The sequence below is a fragment of the Lipotes vexillifer genome, unplaced genomic scaffold, assembly GCF_000442215.2.
Source record: "Lipotes vexillifer unplaced genomic scaffold, Lipotes_vexillifer_v1.1 scaffold1258, whole genome shotgun sequence".
Classification (NCBI taxonomy): Eukaryota; Metazoa; Chordata; class Mammalia; order Artiodactyla; family Lipotidae; genus Lipotes; species Lipotes vexillifer.
Genome location: NW_006773444.1, coordinates 803,011 through 822,937, shown reverse-complemented (window position 1 = coordinate 822,937; position 19,927 = coordinate 803,011). Strand labels below are relative to the sequence as shown.

General features: G+C 52.9%; 1 protein-coding gene across 1 annotated transcript in view; it reads left to right on the top strand.

The window, feature by feature from the left end:
- The window catches only part of COBL (cordon-bleu WH2 repeat protein), a 447,965-nt gene that overhangs the window by 248,669 nt on the left and 179,369 nt on the right, over positions 1 to 19,927 (top strand). Inside the window, exons 9-13 of the mRNA XM_007448340.1 lie at positions 796 to 893; positions 2,117 to 3,966; positions 4,857 to 4,976; positions 5,678 to 5,950; positions 11,476 to 11,529. Coding sequence (XP_007448402.1) covers positions 796 to 893; positions 2,117 to 3,966; positions 4,857 to 4,976; positions 5,678 to 5,950; positions 11,476 to 11,529 — 2,395 coding nt within the window. The remainder of the gene's footprint in view (positions 1 to 795; positions 894 to 2,116; positions 3,967 to 4,856; positions 4,977 to 5,677; positions 5,951 to 11,475; positions 11,530 to 19,927) is intronic.

Genomic DNA, 19,927 nt, shown 5'->3' with positions numbered 1-19,927 from the left:
GCAGGAAAGACCTTCAGCTTTCACTGAAGAGTGACAATCACCCCATATGTGTCTCTGTTCTTGACACAGCAAGAAAACAGAGACAAGAGCCTTTGCAAAGGCTGCTTTCAAATTGCTTTGGCAGCCGTTGTCTTGTGGATGCCGCTGTTCAGGGACACAGATAAGGAAGGTCCAGTTCTCCTTGCAGGGGTGGGGGGACATCTCCCTGGATGCCTGGGTGGCAGCACCACGTGGCACCTCTGGATACAGACGTGGCCAGCCCTCCCTGGTTCTGGAACCCCTGTGAGCTTGGGCTGCACCATCCTGAGCTCACACGGTTGCCTCTCTGTGAAGCAGCAGTAAGGACCTCACCTGCCTTATATCTGCTTGTGAGGTTTGTCATAGGATGATCTGGGCAAAAAAGCCCCAAGTAGGTCCCCGCGTGGGAAGGCTGCATGAGGCACGGAGGGCACTGTGTGGCCCCCCGCTATGGGCATTTCCCCCATCCAGTTAAAACCCTGGGGGGCCTGGGGAGGGGGATGGGCTGGGGAGGCTGTCACCAGTGTCACTGCTGCCCTGAGGTTTGCTGTAGTCGTGGTGATCACTGTGCACCACACACACACACACACACCACACACACACACACACATACACCATCTGCGTCCCAGTAGGTCCAAGGGCAGCAGTGGTCCAATGCCTTTGGAACTGCAAGAATTTGACTATGAGTTGTACCTTCTTCAGATATTTCCAGATATCTGATAATGAGTAAATAATGAGATAAACGAATGCTCTCCCTTTCTCCTTGGTCTTCCCTAGAAGTGGAAGAGTTGCTCCAGCCTCACATGAGGATGAAGACCTATTCATGACTGGCCAGTTCCAGAAAACCCTTGCAGAACTGGACGAAGAGCTGGAAGGTAAGCAGCGCCTGCTCCTGCTTGGACCTTGCCCCATGTGGCCGGTGCTCTGAGGGTTATCTTCTCTGACTGAACTTTATGTCACCACACGGGGAAGATGTCTGCAGAGGGAACACAGCTCCGTGTGAGGAAGTCCCGGACTGGGGGCTGAGCACACAGGTGAGCACAGCTCCCTGGAGGGGACCTTGCATCTGGGCTGCTGAACAGTCCCGAGGAAACGTCTGAGCAGCTGCTTAAAACCTCCTCTGAGTAATACTGATTTTGCACATTAAAAAGTCTTCCATATACATGAACAGAAAAGAAGTTCTCCAGCCCTCAAATGAGTTAGGGAAACACTGGGTGCCACACAGGCAAACAGGGCTATTTATTAAACCTCCAACCCTGTTACTTGCTAATATGTGGCCTGACTTTCAAAGGGAAACGCAGAACACAGCGTGTTGACAGGGACCCCTCTTAGAGTGGGGCATCTCCGAGCACTGCGATTCTGTGCATATATCAGAGAAATAATAGTGTAAGGCCGAAGCAGATGCAAATCAGCTCAGTAAAAACTGGAAATCTTTCAAACAAAGGCACAGAGTGAAAATCAACTAGGAAGTAGATGTTGGCTGTGCCTTCAAAGAAAACAAAACAAGAAGAAGGAGACAGGCTCCAGAGCCGGCCCGGAGTTTTGTCTGACTTGCTTTTCAGTGTTCCGTCCTCAGATGGGGCTGACAGGGCTGAGAAACCTTAATCAGCCTTAGTGTGTCCTCTGGCTCTGCCCGCAGGGCTCACTGCATCCTTTAGGGCTAATTCCGATGGGCTCAAGGCTTAGTCATCTGCCTCTTGATAAGCAAAGCAAGAGCAAGCTGTCCCATAGATTTTGTGGTGCTCCTGGTGAACAAGAGCAAAAGATGAAAGTCAAAAACCCCCAGTCCGCCTTCCCACCCTGCCCTGAGGTGGTGTATATGGAGGGCTTGGACTTAGAGATCAATCTGTCAGTAAAGATACGGCAAAATGCTGTATGACACCTCAAGGCGTCACAGATCGGCAGGCAGGTCCTCTGTTGAGTCATACAAGCTGAGACTGCTTCCAGGCATGTGTAGATGACAACCCAAAATGACACTTTAAATAACTTACGCCAAAGGCACCCCAGAGAAATCAAAGTCGGGGTGCAATTTCACTGAATAAGGGGCATAGTTGTCCGAGCAGTGCCCACCTGTGACCTGTGTCGTGCTTCTTTGCAGAAATCGAAGAAAGCTATGAAACCGACTCGAGCTCCCTCACCAACTGCATACACAGCATGTCCGGTCGCTGCCCGCAAGGCACCATCATCCCCGACGGCGATACCGAGGCAATCCCGGTGACATTCATAGGGGAGGTTCTCGATGATCCCGTGGACTCGGTAGCATTTACCAACAGAAACAACAACGCTGGCTCTTTCGACGCTGGGAGCTCGGCCAGCAAGAAGGCCCAGCTGCCGCCGTGCCAGGCCGAGCACAGCCAGCAGCACGGGCAGAGGAGGGCGGCGGGGCCTGGCTCACCCGCTCCTTCCCAGGACCCTGGGAGAGAAGTCATAGTGGCCTCGGCCAGCACCTGGAAGGATGTGACTCCCAGTAAAATGGCGCCCAAGGCAACTTCTGCTTCAGCGTTTCACAAGCACGACCTGAATGCGAAGGAGGAACGCAAGATGGCCGGCTCTGCTCATGGCGGGAGGACCCTGGCCACCAGGAGGGTGAGCACGCAGCCAGGGAAGGAAAAGGAAGGAGATGATAAAAGTGACGTCTGGACACTACCGCCGTGGTATCGAGACCAACACCCAGGGGGGAGTTACGGGCTTAAATATGGCCTCACAACGTATAAAATCGTCCCTCCAAAGTCAGAGATGAAATGTTATGACAGGGGAGCATCCCTCTCCACGGGTGCCATAAAGATCGACGAGCTAGGGAACCTGGTGAGTCCCCACACGAATGCCGGCAGGACCATAGTCCCGACATCGCCCACTCTGGAAGCAGAAGCCCCGCCCATTGGAAAAGTCAAAGAATTCTGGAGGTCCAACTCTATAGAAAAACACTCTGGCCGGCCCACAGAGGGGGCCAAGAGGACCTCTACCCGCACCACGCCCACGAATCCGCAACCTCAAGAAAGCAGACTCAGAGCGGAGCCCACTTCCCCAGACCCCAAAGCGACATTGCCCCGGCCCAGGTCCCCCCACCCAGAAGATGGGAGACCTCTGGAGGAGGGCAGAAGCTGGACACTCCCAGCAGCTGCTTGTCCCCTGAAAGTGCCAGCAGCTAACACCGCAGAAGTCCCGTTTCTCAAACCTCAGAGAAGAACATCCAGCCAGTACGTGGCCTCTGCCATTGCCAAGCGGATAGGGACCCCGAAAGTCCACACTGACGTGGAGAGGAAGCCTGATAATGCCCAGAAGACATGTGAAGAGCCAGAGCCAACTGGACGACCTCCCATGATGAAGGATGGTACCACCCCCAGCCTGTACCCAGAGACAGGCGTGCGTCACAGTGGGGACGAATCGGCAGCAGGAGCGCATCCCGGAGGGCAAATCAGCAGCCCTTATGGGAAGCTATCTACTCAAGACGGTCCCACTGGCATCCACAGAACTTCCCATGGACCACTAATCACAGCTGCCCAGAGGGGTCAGGCTTCCGTGGGACAGAGCTGTGGTCTCAGCGGAAAGCAAAGCCCAAGGAAACACAGGACCAGTTCGGCATCTGATCCCAAGTGCCAGCCGGCCAGCACGAGCCCCCCTCCCACTCGCTCGGGAAGTGATCAGACTCCAGGCAGTGCCCTGGTGAATGGCTCCAGGTGGGTCTCGGTCCACAAAGAGCCTCTCCACTCTCCGAGAGTGTCTGATACAAGTAGCCACGCTGGACAGGAGCCCCCAGAATGGGAGGAAAAGCCGGGTTTGTCAAGCACAGATGTACCTGAAGCCGATGGTACCCTGCCAGCCAGTATCTTTGGGCCAAAGAAGAAATTCCGACCCGTGGTCCAGAGGCCAGCCCCGAAAGACACATCCCTGCATAGCGCCCTGATGGAGGCCATCCACTTGGCAGGAGGGAAGGACAGGCTTCGCAAGGTGAAGTCATCAGCGGGCTCCTGCCTCAGGGATGGGCCCTTCCCCACACCCACTCAGACACAGACTTTAAGGTGGCATCGGAGGAAGGAGTGCCGGGCTAGGGATGCGGGTGAATGCACAGGTTTAATTTTACCTGGATTTCTGTTTCCTTGCCTACAGAGTTGTTTGAATAGAACCATTAAGGGGCCAAAACTGATGGGTTTGGGCTCGTCCACACTGCCTTTAAGGCTCTTGACTGCCCTGGGGAAAGATGTCACCAATACATAGCCCTTGCCTGGTCGCAGGGGAGTGGAGAGGAGCGGAGTGGGGCAGGGGGGATCATTCATAACTGGTCCTTGAGCCTGGAGGGGTAGATGGAGGGTCAGGCTGGGATCCCCATCACCCTGCATTTTCAGCAGTGGTGGGCTGTCATTCTCCAGTAACCTTGGGGACAGTTTTACCACACCTGCCCCCATATAGGCATTTATCATCTTGCAAATGTTATTTAATAGCTACACCAACACTGATGATTGGGAACTGTGTCCTCCATTTTGCCATTGAGAAAACTGGGGGTCACCCTGCCAGCTAGTGGGGACCCAGGCCTCTCATCCAGGTCTGCAGGACTTAAAGGCACATATCTGCTCAGGAAAGCTAGGACCTGTAACAGGAGGGATAGGACATTCAGGGGAGATCATCCTATGCTATCCCAAATATATAACCTTTGATTTTTGAATAGTGTGAGGTCAATCCAGAATCTCAACCCCATAATTTTACCTTCTAACAGACAGAGACTGTGAAACTCACCCTGTAGGTCTGAACTGATAACTATGGGTTTTCCCTGCACTGCCTTACCGTCAGCATTCCCCCGTCTCCTGAGTGACATGTGTTGACATCGTTAATAAATATTCTAGACTCCAGAACCCGGCTCAGAGGGAGGTCCGAAGAAACCATCCTACACAGAGACAGACAGCGAGCGCTCAGCCCTGCTGGCAGCCATCCGTGGGCACAGTGGCACCTGCAGCCTGAGGAAGGTAAGGGGGGCCTCCACAGCTGCCCCCCGCAAGTGATCCTGGGGATGCTGCAACAGCCAGGGCAACCCCCGATTTTGTAAGCGATGCTAAATCATCATCGGAGTAGCCAGACCAACCGCAGGAGAGGCATTGAGGGGCAGCCCCTGCACAGAAACTCTCCCTCTCTCTCCCAAACGTGTAAGTCCTCCCTGCATATCTAGCTCTGTGCACTTCCCCAAATTCCGGGTACGCTGAGCCTGGCTTCAGGGCTTAGATCACCCAGCAGTGGGAGGCAGCAGCGTCTCAACTCAGGGATGGAGTTGCTGGTCTGGCACAGCTGCAGGACCACCTGGACTGGAGCTCGGGGACAGAAGGTCATCCAGCTTCCAGAGCCAGAATCCAAGGAAAAGTGGAACGGACACCTTCCCTTCCGTGTTTGGAGGAGGGTTCATCCCCATTGGTCGGTCGTTGGTGTGTGGCCCTGGGGTCTGTCCAGACACGCCACGATGAGGCAGGAGGGCAGCGGTCTCAGTAGGGCCAGACTGACAGCCCTCCTCCCTGCCGTCAGTCACTGCCACCACCACCACCCCGCCCCGGCCCCCAGGAAAGCCCAGGGATGGGAAGCAGACACGCCCCATGGGCTGGCTGCACGGTCAGATACCCTGTGCCGCCTCTTGGAAAGGACCTTTGGAACACTGTCATTTTAACCGTCTCGTTGCTAGGTGACGTCCTCCGCCTCTGAGGAGCTCCAGAGCCTCCGCGATGCCGTGCTGTCTGCACATGGAGCAGAGCCCCCAGGGCTAGAAGACCTCGGGATCCAGTCCCCACCCGCGCTGCCGCCGCCGCCGCCCCCGTCCCCTCCAGTCACCCAGGCTCCCACCGCATCCCGGACGGCGTCCAGGTCCAGCTCGGGCCCCCTCAGCAACCCGGTGGACGCCAGGCAGGCCTTGATGGACGCCATCCGCTCAGGCACAGGGGCCGCACGCTTGAGAAAGGTGAGGATGCGTGACTGCGCGTGCGCGCTCCCGTGGGCGAGAGGACAGGAGAATGCCCCTGGGCAGACGCGCCCTCAGCGGTGGGAAGTCACTGCCAAACTCCCTCCTGGGCTGCAGGGAGGGCTCCAGTGCACTCCTAACCCCTGAGCGTGTTTCCACCACCCACAACTGCCTCTGATTCAGGACGGCCACCTGTGATGCATCCTGAAGGGCCTGCACCACACTCGTGGCCTTCGGCCGGGGTCCAGGCGACAGCATAATTGGTTAATTAGTTCATCTTTCTCTCTTTCCTTCTTTCTTTCGTAATGTTTTTTTCTTTTGCCAGCATACATTTTGAAAATTATTGCATGTGACGTCCCTTGGGCAGGGCACACGTTTCTGGTTTTTCTAAAGCTTCTCCTCTATCTGGTCTTATGCTGGTCTGTACATTTATGCCCACCTAGTCCCTGAAAGCAGTGGAATTTGTGGCATCCAAAGTAGGATTCCCAAATTGAAAGGGCCTTTGGGCCAGATGGATTTTGAGATCTCCTTTAACTCCAAAATGATTCTGTGCATGGACTGACCCTCTCTCCCTGCCTGTTTCTAGTGGGTGGAAGAGTTAGGCTAATAATAGAGAGGTGGTGACAGGTATTATTTTCTGAGAGCTTATGTCCAGACCCTAAGCTTAAGTTCCCACATGTACCTGAAGAGGCCAGTACTAAGATTATCCTCATTTTACACAGAAAGTGAATGAGGCTCAGAAAACCTGAGTAACTTGCCCTTGTTCACATAGGGCTGGACCCAGACAGGGGTCAGTCTGGGCACAGAATGTCCACTCTGCACTGCTCTGCAAGAGAGCAGGTGGCCCACAAGACCAGTGGGCCACTCCCACAGAGGGCGGCAGGCTTTGCTAAAAAGTTTTCCCACCCAGGAGCCTAGGGCCTAGAAGGTAGTTCTCGCTGAAGCCGGGACGCCCAGCGGTGCCACCCTGGGCAGGAGCGGTGTGAACACCACTGACTGGGAGCGTTCCTGGGGCCACGACCACGGCTCCCAGCTCAGCCCCAGAGCGTGTCCATGTGATGGAGAGGCATCCATGCTGTGTGCTGTGGCCCCGACAGGGACCCAAGACATCACATAGGGAGGATGCTGAGGGCAATTCATCACAGAAAGCACAGCCCAGCCTCAGGATGCTGGAAAAAGAAAATGTGCTTAACCACATGGCACTGGATGGCAGCCAGTTTCACACTTTCTCCTCTGGATTGGGGGGGCGAGGGGAGGGCAGTTAAAAATTATTGAGGGCTTTTGGGTTTTCTTTACTTTTTTTTTCATTTCTATAGAATTTATATATTTATGAACTTAGAACTTTTATTACATAGAATGAGGGACAGGTGAAGAAATTGGGGTGAATGGCTAAATAAGTGTCCTAATAAATGGACCATGTGGATTCTGATGAAGACAGCTCTGGAATTCAACCCTGAGGCAACCTCTCTCCTCCAAGCACATTGCAATATCAATTGAAAGTAAGTGCCTGTCCACCGGTCAGAATGGCCATCATCAAAAAGTCTACAGATAATAAAAGCTGGAGAAGGTGTGAAGGAAAGGGAACCCTCCTACACTGTTGGTGGGAATGTAAATTGGTGCAGCCACTATGGAGAACACTATGGAGGTTCCTTAAAAAACTAAAAATAGAGCTACCATATGAACCAGCAATCCCACTCCTGGGCATACATCTGGAGAAAACTCTAATTCGAGAAGATACGTGCACCCCAGTGTTCACTGCAGCACTATTTACAATAGCCAAGCCATGGAAACAACCTAAATGTCCATTGACAGATGAATGGATAAAGAAGGTGTGGTACATATATACAATGAAATATTACTCAGCCATAAAAAAGAATGAAATAATGCCATTTGCAGCAACATGGATGGCCCTAGAGATTGTCATACTGAGTGAAGTAAGTCAGACAGAGAAAGACAAATAATCATATGATATCATCTATATGTGGAATCTGAAAAAAATGATACAAATGAACTTATTTATGAGACAGAAACAGACTCTTGACATAGAAAACAAACTTATAGTACCAAAGGGAAAGGTGGGGGGGAGGGATAAATTAGGAATTTGGGATTAACAGATACACACTACTATATATAAAATAGATAATCAACAAGGACCTACTGTATAGCCCAGGGAGCTCTACTCAATATCTTGTAATAACTTATAGTGGAAAAGAATCTGAAAAAAAATACCTGTATAGTATAGATATACATACATCCATATTTAACTGAATCACTTGGCTGTACTCCTGAAACTAACACAGTATTGTAAATCAACTATAGTTCAGTTAAAAAAAAAAAAAGAAAAAGAAAGGAAGTGCCAGTTGTTCTCAGAGAATCCAAAGCAGCACAGCTGGTTATCAACCTTGATGGTCTGGCTGGTCTGAGGGAACGATTTTGAGACTCTAAAACACTGTTTCAAAGTGAGAACCACAGGACATCTACATCCTGAGTCAGATTTTTCAGGGGTTTGAGCCTACTCATCTGCAATTTTCTAGTATTTATCAAGTCACTTTACATTGAGGTTTGAGATAATTATCCATGTCATTTGAGCTTTCGATACAGTTTGAGTAATGCTGACTGTAATTATATGAAGGCTGTACTCATTTCTCGTATACATCATCTCATTGGCTGGTTTTGGGTCATTTCAAATAGCTGTTACTCTGTCCACCTCCCAGGTGTTACGTGGATCAGGGGCCCAGAGAGAAAGGCCTGCCTGGGCTTGCACAGCGGGGGAGAAGCCACCCCTGCAACCTTGAACCTCAGGCTTTCTCTCTCTTAGAACGTGTGCCCATCCCTTCCAGAAAATAATTTTAAAAAACAAGTTTGGGAACTGTCCAAAAGAGCAGAGGAAGCTGTTGGTGCCACGAGAAAGAAAGTGGGGAGAAACACAAGAACAGTGGTAGGAAGGGCCGGGACCTGCTAGCCAGTGGGTGCGGGGACACAGACGTGTGTGTGTGTGTGTGTGTGTGTGTGTGTGTGAAACACAAGAACAGTGGTAGGAAGGGCCGGGACCTGCTAGCCAGTGGGTGCGGGGACACAGACGTGTGTGTGTGTGTGTGTGTGTGTGTGTGTGTGTGTATCCACACAGCGGGCAGCACGGCCCTAGCAGTGCCAGCAGGAAAGGTCCAGGGGGACTGAGGCCAGGCTGTTGCTCATCCGGATCTCAGCTTTGTGGCAGCAGCTTCACATGGCAGTCAAAAGCCCACATTTGGACTGTTTCTTGGATTAATCTAAGTGTTGGGACCTGCGTTACCCATTGGCAACGGTGAGGCAGTGAGTCTGGCGCATCTGAGGTTTTGATGCCCTTGGGCTGTAAGCTGGGCCTGAGTGAGCACAATGAGGGTAACCTGGGAGACCCTGTCCCTTTGTCTCCCCAATGCACCACATCTTACCTAGAGGCCTAAGGGCTGAGTGACAGGACTGTGTCACTGCTCTACACAGCGACCCAGACCCCCTCCCCTCTCCCCTGCTTACACTCTGCATCTCAGGGCCACATAAAAGCTGCCGAAGGACATGTGATTTCGGAGGCCAGGACCTGGACCTTCCACCCAGAAGCCTCAGCTCAGCCTCCATCAGGGACACCCAGGTGCGGCCAGGCCAGCCTCACCTAGAACCAATGTTTGTCCTCCTGGAGGTGTGCACCTGACCTCGTTTTCAACTGCCTCGCCCTCCCTATTGGTGTGGAACAGCAGACCTGTGACACCAGGGGACACACGTGCGATCCAGGTGACCAGGGCCAACTGTACCTTCTCTGAGGAGTCTAGTTAGGCAGCGCTTGTCTGCGGGGCACTGGCCGTGAATGTCTCTGTGGCTTCGCAGCAGATGCGGTTTGGGGTGTGTTACGGCATTTACACCTCGAGCCATTTGAGCTTTGCCTCTTTAGCTTTCTTTCACCTTTTGGGCTTTTAAAGTTGCATCACCTCAAGGAAAGTGAGCTAAGTGTGGAACTCCTGGGTCCAAGCAGTGTGGGCTTCACTGTCTGTGGATTCTCAATACGAGCAGAGGCTCCTTCATCCTTGGTGTTCAGTGATGCTCCGGGATGCGTGTAGCCAGGATAGCATCCTGGACTGAGGGGTGTTCCCAGCTCTCCCGGGTGGTGTGAGGGGCTGCAGCGCGTGAGTCCTCCAGGCATCTTCCTCCAGGAGAAGGAGGGCGTCCAGCTGTCCCGGGAGAGCTGGCAGAGGTGAGGGACTCTCACTGCTAAGGTGGGCACAGTTACTCGCCCTTCCCTGAACACACGTTTTGCGTTGGTGACGATGCTGCTTATGATAAAAAACCAGAGGGTCGATTTGATGTAGGAGGAATCATCACCTTAAAAGTGAGTTGGCCGTTTTTCAGGGCAATTGGAAGTCTGTTTGCCTCCCTCCACTGTGTGAATTGAACGCCCCGCCTCTGTGTTTGCGGTTGTCAGAGACGTTGCCCACTCTGTGTCTTCCGTCCAGCCCCAGATAACAGCATCCTCAGCTCTGCTCTGTCTGCTGCCCCTTCCGCAGTGGACACTGCCCTCCCTCGCTGGGGGCAGGGCTCAAATGGACCCCAGAATCCGCTTCCGCCTTCCACTCCATCCTGCATTCTTATTCGTGGTGAAACTGTGTGCGTTGGACAGCCTTTGTCGGTCTGTTTTAAATGCATTGTTTCAGAGGGCCTGGAATGGACACCAAGTGCCCTTTTAATCCGTGTTTATATTTAACACATTCACACGTCCAGCCATTCATTTTGCAAGCATTTCCTGAGAACCCACCAGGGTCCAGGGACTGTAGTAGCTGCTTGAGTTGGAGAGATGAATGAAGCATTGTCTGTGCCCCCTGGGGACTCTCAGCCAGGAGAGAAAGAAGGGGTTGGGGGTTTGTCCTTGGCCTTAGGGACATCTCACAAAGTTAGAGAGCTGGTGAAAGCCCCAAGACCTTTTCCTCGTGTGTCCTAGCTTTCCTCCAAGGAGGGCAGAGAGCAAGCTTCTCCTCTGTCCAGACCTTCCTGGACTGAAAGTCTGCAGCTTCCATTCCACAGATGGGAAAGTGGGGCACAGATGTCCTGTGGGCCTCGTCCTGGCCTTAACTAGGTCAGTGCCGCTGCCCAGCCAGACTCCGCGTCAGCCCGGCACGGGCAGACGCCTCTTGGAAATGCCTCATTAAGCCCCACGGTGGGCACGCCGCGGCTGGGCCCTCCCAGGTGTGCGTTTTCCCACCACAGGAATTAACTGATTCACATCACACGTGTGTCCTGGCGCTTGGCCTTGGCAGGAGACCCTGTGAGAAGTGATTAGACATGTGACACCATCGCCATCAAAGCCCAGGGAGCCCCTGAGCCAAGACAGAAAAGCAGCAGCAACTCTAGGCCATGCTGGGCTCGGCAACGCATAGTGTAGACCTTTGATGTGTTTCAGTGAAATTGGGAGAGTTAGAGGCACAGACAGGTTAGTTCTGTCTTTGCTGCCCTGTGACCATCCTGCCTATACAGACCTTCCATGTGACCTGTTTTTCCTGCAGGTGGAACCTAAGGATGCCTGTCACCGCTTCAGTGACCCCTCAGGGCCCTCATGGGTGCGGTTCCCTATTCCTGGAAGGAAAACGTTTCACCTCCTAGTGTTACCAGCTAATCCCCAGTCGTCCTGTGTGTTCCTGGATTAACCTCAAGCCCCCAGAAAGTCTCCCCCACCCCCCAGGCTGGAGGAGGTTCCCCATCAGAGCATCACCTCATTTCCCCCCATAACCACATCGCAGCCTAATTTCAGCAGTGATCCGTGTAACTCCTGTGTGAGCTTGCCCTCCTGCCACACCGTGAGCTCCAGCAGGTCCCGGCACCTTGCACAGCCCCCGACACAGAGTGGGTGCTCAGTAACTATCTTTTGGGGGAAGGGAGAGGGGGCGCCCACTCTTTGCTACCATATTGCCTGGCTCTCCAGACCAGTGGCCGAGTGCAACTTGGGGTCCCCGTGCTCAGAACTCGTCTATTTCATAATCGTGGTAAACTTGCCAAGAATCCACTTCACACTGGAAGGAATCACCTTCTTTTTCTCTGGAGAATAAGGTAAGTTCCGGACATCTCCAGTCTTCTGCCAACGGTCCCACTCCCGTTCTGCAAAGCTGGCTGACGGCTGCATGGCTGGGTCCCCTGGGAGTCCGTTAGCCCCCACAGGAACTCATCTGTCTGGGTGGAAAGAAGGGACCTGAAACAGAATCCTTTCGCTCCCTGACAACTTCTTTCCTTCCCCTGGACACCAGCCCTCTGTCACCACTGTTCATTTTACCTTTTTCCGTATAAACATCATTTTCCTTGGCAGGTGAGGAAGTAAAATTAAACTTGGATATTTTTACAGCTTTCTGACTTGGCCTCAAACTGCAAGCTTTGTCCCTTCACTGATCATCTTCTTGTCCAACCAAAATAAGAAAGAATCTTTCAGGAAGCTTGAAACCATTGGGATGCCAGGAACCCTTCCAGTGTTTTTCTTCCAAGCTGCGCCTTGCAGCACTCCCTCCTCCCCCGGGGGGTGCCCTCTGTCCTCCTTGCCCACCTGAATTTGGTCACACCCATCCAGGGGCAGGTCCACTGGTCATGTGAATGGGCGCTGGGCAGCAGAACGCTCCCCTGCCCCAGCCTAAGTAGCGATCCCTTACCAGTGTGGCTTTAAGCTTGGGCTGACACTAATGGCCATCAGTGTGGTTTATGCTCCCTTGTGGCCAATTCCATCACCAAGCTGTCTTTGTTGAATTGTCCAAGTCAGAGCTTTTTAAGGCTGTCCTCCTTTAATTTCCTTTTTGACACCAAAGTTTAGGAGTTCTCCTTTTCCTTCCTAGATATTTTCTTAGTTTACTGAGAACTTTTACAATCTGCATGCAGCCATAGTTGTTGCTATTAGTGGTGATGAGAGCACCTTCTAGGTCTCAACCAGCCAGGGATTCAAATACCCCCCAACCCGGGTCTTCTGCACCAGCGACACTCAGGTTCCCAGGCTGGCGTGAAGCAGGCTCGCTGCCAGGAGAGCAGGTGATGTCCAGCCCCTGCTTCCTTCACTTGCCTGCCCTTTAGCTCCCCTCGCTGGGTCACAGTCCCAACTACTACCCCTCTGTGTCCTGGGAAGTTTACCTTAGCAACTTGGGACCGCCTTCTGAAAGTGGCTTCTCCCAGTCGGGCCAGGCTTTAGGTGACCGAGGCGTGCAGGATGTCTCCTGCCTCACCCCCAAACCTCCGTTCAGTTGTCATCTTATCCCGGCCACCAGGATGCTGGTGCTGGGATGAGACGAAGTGATGGTGGTGCTGGTGACAACGCGATGAGGTATACCTCGAGCCTCACTGGGCGGGTCTGTAGTGCCAATCCCCTCATCCCCATTTACCGGGGAAGGAGGGGGGACCCCCTGCCTGAGACTCGCCCAGCCCAGATGCAAAGTCAGTATATCCATACAATGAATTACTACCCAGCAATAAAAGGAATGTACATGCCACAACATTGATGAATCGCAAAATAATTATGCTGAGTGAAAGAAGCCAGGCCAAAAATAAAGACAGACCAAAAAATAAATAAATATATGTCAAAACATATCAAGTTTTACACTTGAAATGGGTGCAATTTATCATATATCAATTAATTTGTTAAAACAATAACAGTAAAGATAGCTTTTAAAAATCCCTCCGCCTCCCATGGACCCGACCCCACCACTGCCTAGCTCTGCTTCCCTTCACTGTAGCTTCCAGATGTCCTGCCCACTTGTGCTGCTCCGTTTCCCCAGCATCCATCCCCCACCGGCCTCCTCCTGGCCGCGCTCAGAACCGCCCTCGTCAAGGTCACAATGCTGCTAGTACCCTTGGATGCGAGAATAGCGCCCTTTATTCTCCTGACCCTTTTCAAAGGTCAGGAAATGGGATAAACGTAGTGTTAACAGGATGCTGGCTGCATTTTCCAATAACAGGCTCAATCTGTTCTCTGCCCAACACACACACACTTTTCCCTGTGTCTTGGACATTCTGTAGCAAACTGATTGTGCTTTTCCAAACTGACAATTCAAATCTTTGTTTTGAAGTTAGAGGTGTCTCACTTCTAAAGGTGTCTAGGGTTTGAAGAAAAACCCATTGAAAACGTAACACATAATGTTTAAACATAAGCTCGGGACTTCCCTGGTGGTGCAGTGGTTGAGAGTCCGCCTGCCGATGCAGGGGACACGGGTTCGTGCCCCAGTCTGGGAAGATCCCACATGCCGTGGAGCAGCTGGGCCCGTGAGCCATGGCCGCTGAGCCTGCGCGTCCGGAGCCTGTGCTCTGCAACGGGAGAGGCCACAACAGTGAGAGGCCCACGGACCGCAAAAAAAAAAACAAAAACATAAGCTCATCTGTGTTTCCCACCCTTGGGGCCCCCTGGTTCCCGTTGCACTGTTTGCTGTCACCACGTGCATCCTTGTGGATGCGCACTCCCCACGACTCGGCAAGCGCGCTGCACATTTCCCCTGCCCCTCTGGCCACGTTCTGAGTCTCCTCTGCCCAAGGCTGCATGCGGCCCTGGAGAGAGTCCCAAGACCTCTTGTCTTCCAAATCTCCTCACTCTCCCAGGCAGACCCTTCACTGTCCAGACCGCTGGCCCCCGATTCCACCTCCATCCTAAGCTGCCCTGTGCGTCGGACACGAATCTTCAGTGCCCTCCTTGACATCCACCGTGTGTGTCCCATGGGCTCCATCCAAATCAGCACGTCCAGCCTCCTCCCTCCGTGCCCCCAAACTCCACATCTCATCCCGTTTCATTTCTCAGCTGGTGTGGATGCCGCTGCAACCAAGGAGACACTGATGGGCCGGTGTGCTCATAAGAAACGAGCGGGTGGAACCCTGCAGTCATGGTCATGGCCTGGGGCCATGTTCTCTTCTCAGATGAGCCCACTGGGGATTGCTACTTACTAGTATTTGGTCCAGGCCGAGACAGCACTCTATACCCCGGTCTTCCCATCTTTATATTGGAGGCAGTACCCACACTGATAACAATGGCAGTAATGCGTCAGTGATTGAGTTGAGCTGAAGTTTTAATGAGATGAGACGCATGGAGGGCTTGAAATGGTGCCTGACACACTGTAAGTGCACAGGAAATATTCCAGGTGGTGTGTGTTGTTGGCATTATAAGAAATCTGCTTGGGTCCTTGGATGTTCTCTCTGATAACACACTGAAAAGTAGGACTAGATGCCCAGCTCCTAGCGCTGTTCCAGTTTGAATGTGCTGAGCTCGGTGGAACCACGGTGAGAAATCCAGTGTTCCTTTCACATGGTTTCATGTGAATCTGTCGCTTTTCTTAAAAATGCTGTTCACCTTGGCCTTCAGAGGCATGGAACTGTTTCCTTCAAGATTCTGCAGTCACATTTTCTGCACTTGGGCATCCCAGGAGCGTGCAGGGCTGGACACAGAGTGGCAGGGTGAGCTCACGCATCGAGTGGGCTGGGAACGTGTGGGTTTGCAGTCAGCCCTTGGAGCCGCCCCCACTCACTGGCACCCAGCAAGTCCTGCGCCCGGGGACGGGATGGGGATGGATGCCGTGGTTCCAGCCCCAGAGTCCCCACACCAGCAGTGAGAGACAGCTGCTGGGAGACCACAGCGGGCCAGGTAACCCACAATGCGAGGGGCGCAGGAATGCCTTTGGCCAAGAGATGGTCTGAACGCTTTTTGAAGGAGTCCTCGTTTTCCAGCAGGAAAGGGGCATCCCCGAAGGAGAAACCCCACATGCAAAGACCAGCCCAGAAGAGGGACCCCTAACAGACTCAGAGACTGGGAGGGAGCTCAGAGAGGGCCGGGGCTGGGGCCGGCTGATGGCTCTGGGAGAAGCTCAGGGACCTGCAGACACATCTTAGACCCTCCAGCAGTTCCCGATGTTTTTTCCTGAAGGCAGTAGCCGGTCACTGAAAGCCTTCAGGCATGTTGTTTGTGTTTCTGAGAGTTTTCTCCTTGGGGCTAAAAGTTTGATGGGTACAGCGTAAACACTCATTGTGTTGGGAAAGGAATATTGCAAGGAGGGAGTGGCACACAGGTCCTCAGCACCCGGATACCTGCACCCTGGGCTCCGCCTTATGCCCTGAGTAACTGTGGTTCTTTCTTCACTGCAGGTGCCCTTGCTCGTGTGAATCAGCAACAAGATGCGATCGTGGCAGAAACCCCCCTGCAGGATGCTCACCACTCACGAGCACCACCCGGCAAGGGACTTAGGGGTCTGGTGGCTTCCTGGTCTCCAGGCCAAAACTCACCTCGTTGACTTTCAGTCTATATCACGGTTCACAGGGACGGGGATGCCACTCTGCCACGCAGCTTGTGCCAAGGAAATGTATTTGCCTCTGAATATTTAAAGTTGCCAATAAACTGTTCTTGTTGGCAGGTTAATGGGACTATAAACGCTGGAGCCCAACACACTTAATTACATTGATAGACAAAGTGTAAAGAATCACACCTTAGACCGATTTTGGACCTTGGAGACTTACCACATGTAGATGGTTAATACCATTTAGTTGTTGAAAATCTTTCTGAATTCTAGGGAAAATATATAAATCCATTGAAACAATCTGAATGTCATATGCTACTTGATGTAAGAAAAAAGAGTTGGGAGGCTTTTTCAAAGGTGACATCACTGAGTAATGAAAGTATTGGATCCTTATTCCTCAAACATTTGGGGTGAAAACCTCATGGAGGGTGGCAGACCATGATCTGTCCAACTAAAGCTATTAAAAATCAACCATGATCACCCAGAATAACAATCAAATGTGATGTATGAACATGGCAGGTCTGAATTCTCCTGAGGTGTTGGCTGAGATCAGAAGGACATTGGAGTGGATGGCAGTGCCCACTTGGATTGCTGTCCCCCAGCGGGCTGTGATGCAGCACAGCCCTCCCCAGCTGAGGGCTGAGCACGGAGCCCGGAGGCTGCCCTGGGAGCCTTAGAAATCCTCTGCGGGGCAGAACGGGGATGCTGGGTGTCTGCATGTTGTCCGGATCAGATCAAAATTGTGCTGACGTTTCACAGTGTGGGTTTGGTCTCCATGCTTTTGCCCGGCAGGTGAATGGCTGCTGTGGATCACGTGGCAGCCGTTTCATAGCACACAGGACCCAGTCTCTGGTATTTATCTTAGAGGTCAACTACGGCTGTAGAAAAAACTCTTTAAGAGATTACTAGAAATCAAGAGGAATTCCTGAAATAAAATTTCTGTCTTAATGTAGCAACAAATATGGCAAGATCCTTCGAATGTTTCACGATTTCAGAGCCGGGTGTCACGTTAGGACGGAAACTGCTCTGCGTTGTCTGATGAATGCCACTCACCTTCCCCAGGGCGGCCAGGGCATCCAGCCAATCGCTCTCACACCACACTGTCTCTACTGTTGGTCTTTTAGTGCCACAAATAAAAGAAAATGAAAGTGTAGCCTTCGTGTGGATTTCATGACTTCATACCGCAGTTTGTTTGGATACCCTATGCCCAAAATAGAAAGGAGACATTCGTTTATTCAATTGGTACTTAGGACTGCTTGCTACCCTCTCCCGGGCACTTGTTACAGCAGATGACAAAACAGACAGGAATCCCCGCCTTTGTGGCATTTAAATCATAGTGGAGGAGACAGACCACAAGCGAAATAAGTGAACAATATACTGAGTATACTTAGGTGCTGGTAAGTGATTAGGACAAAAACATGAAAAGGGATGAAGCCTAAATAGGGAGATGAAGCAAGGCCTCTTGCTACAGAGGCATTTTAGTAAAAACCTGGGGGAAAGGAGAGGGCCAAGCATGGGCAGATGCCTAGCTGGCAGGGAAGAGAGAAGGTACAAAGGTCCTGAGGCAGGATTTTGCCTGGAGTGCTGGAGGAATGAGAGGAGGATAGTGTAGACGTGTGTGTGGGTGAGTGGGGTCTGTACAGTTTCCCTGGCCTCTGGCCCCTGGTTCTCACACACAACTTGGTGCCCCATCGCCCAGAGCAGCCTTGTTCCCCAGCAGACCAGGAGAGCAGCAGGTGTGAGGGGAACAGAAGCACACCCTGAGGACCAGAAGGGCGGCCCCTTGAGTGCACGGCCACCTCATATTGCTCACAACGGGGGGGGACCAACCTGATACTAAATTTATACCTTGTTGCGTTATGTTGTGTTCTGCACCCCACACTGGGTTTGGGCTGCGCGTGAGGGATGGGCAGCCTTCTGCATCGTGCTTTTGCCTTTTTGCAGAGTGTTTCCCAGTTGTGCTTGGCGGTTCTCAGGTTCAGTGGCAGTGAGGCACCATTTTCCAGACGAGGATACTGAGTCCAGGAAGACTAAGCACCTGATGAAGCAGCTTCATCGCGTTATCCTCGTTCTTAAACCAGTGCTTCTGTGACCCCTGTTCCTACAGAATTCAATCTGAACTCCTAAGCCTGTAAGCCCCCCTCACCAATCCGAGGCCCCAACCTCAGCTCTCACCCACACAGAACCACCACCAGGGCACTGATGCATCCCGAGGGCGCATGGCATGCCCCTCACCCCTTGCGCACTTCCCATGCCAGAAATGTGTAGCTCCCCTCACCGCGCACCCCACCAACTGGGAAATCCAGCCCTGTGCTCACGACGCTGCCCCCCGCCCCCCGCCGCCCGTGTGCTCCTGCGGCCAGGCCTCCTCGCTGCCCCGGATACTCACTTCTGCCGTCAAAGCCACCCTTCCCCACACATCACTCCTCAAGCCAGCCCCTCACCTGCCCTGCTGCCCACAGTGCGTCAGCCTCAGGGCAGGAAGCAGGTCGGAATGAGCTTTCCGGGCCCAGAACACATGGCCCTGTGTGCCAGGAAAAGGCCTGGTTTACACAGCGTAATTACTAATCGTGTCTCTTCTTTCTCCCTGAAGGTCCCAGTGTAGACACTACCCTCAATGGTCTCCCTCACTGTCAGGTCCAGATGAGGTGTTCAGTAAGTGCTCAGGGAGAGAATGTGCACCTGAGAGGTGAGATTGGAGCCCAGGTGTCCTGTGTCCAGTCCAGGGTTTTCCCCATTTTCGCTCTGCCTTCTTTCAGAAGGAACTCAGAGAAAGGACTGGAGTTTGACCCCCAGGGTTCCAGGCGGCTGAGAGGCTCTCAGAAGGAGCCTTCCCTGAAGGCCTTCAGGGAAGCCTTCCCGCCCCTGGCTCTGGCCTCAACCTCAGATCGGGCCCTGGAATCACCTGACATCTTCGGTGCTGAGAGCCCAGGACCACTTTCCCCGTCTTCCTGGACCACGTTATTTCCTCATCCCTGCAGCAGGCCTCAGGGCAGAGAAGTGGCAGTTCTGCCTCTTGTGTATCTTTAGAGCAGCACCCTACTTACTAAGAAGTCCATCTGTAAAAGGAGCTCGGGCCAGGCTGGGTGACCATGCGGCTGCCCCACTGCCTCCAGGGGGACCCCATGATGGATGGTGAGCCCAGGACTATGGGCTCGACCTAGTGACCGAGTCTGGGTGGAGCCTGCGTTTCTGGATCTGGTCTGCTGGTCGTGGCCGTCCCTTTGCCCTGCTCAGCCTGGAGGCAGTGGAACAGGTCACCCCGGGGAGAAAATTCCAGAAGGACCTGCTTAGTCAATGGCTGAGGGCAAATGCCCAATTGTGGGGTGGAAGGGAGACTTCCTAGGAGACAGATGGCTGTGAGCGTCTGGAAAGCCTCTGAATTGCAGTGAAGGGGAGGGCAGGGAGGGAGAGTGTAATTATCCTCAGGGACCGGTCTGCAGCCGGAGGGCACTGCCGGCCGAGCCCAGGCCTGAGGGCAGGCGACAAGCAAGGTGGTGGCATTTGGGAGATCAGGAGTCGGCTGAAAAGGGACTCAAAACGTGGCGTGATGAGCAGCTCAGAAGCAAGGCAGTGTGAGCTGAGAGCCACTGGCCACCCTATAGAGAATACGCCTGGCTTTCACATGCCAGTGGAACTTAAAAACTGACGATATTTTAGGACACACAGAAACATCTGCACAGACCTGCGGCCGGCCTGTGTTTTGCGGCAGGTCTGAGCA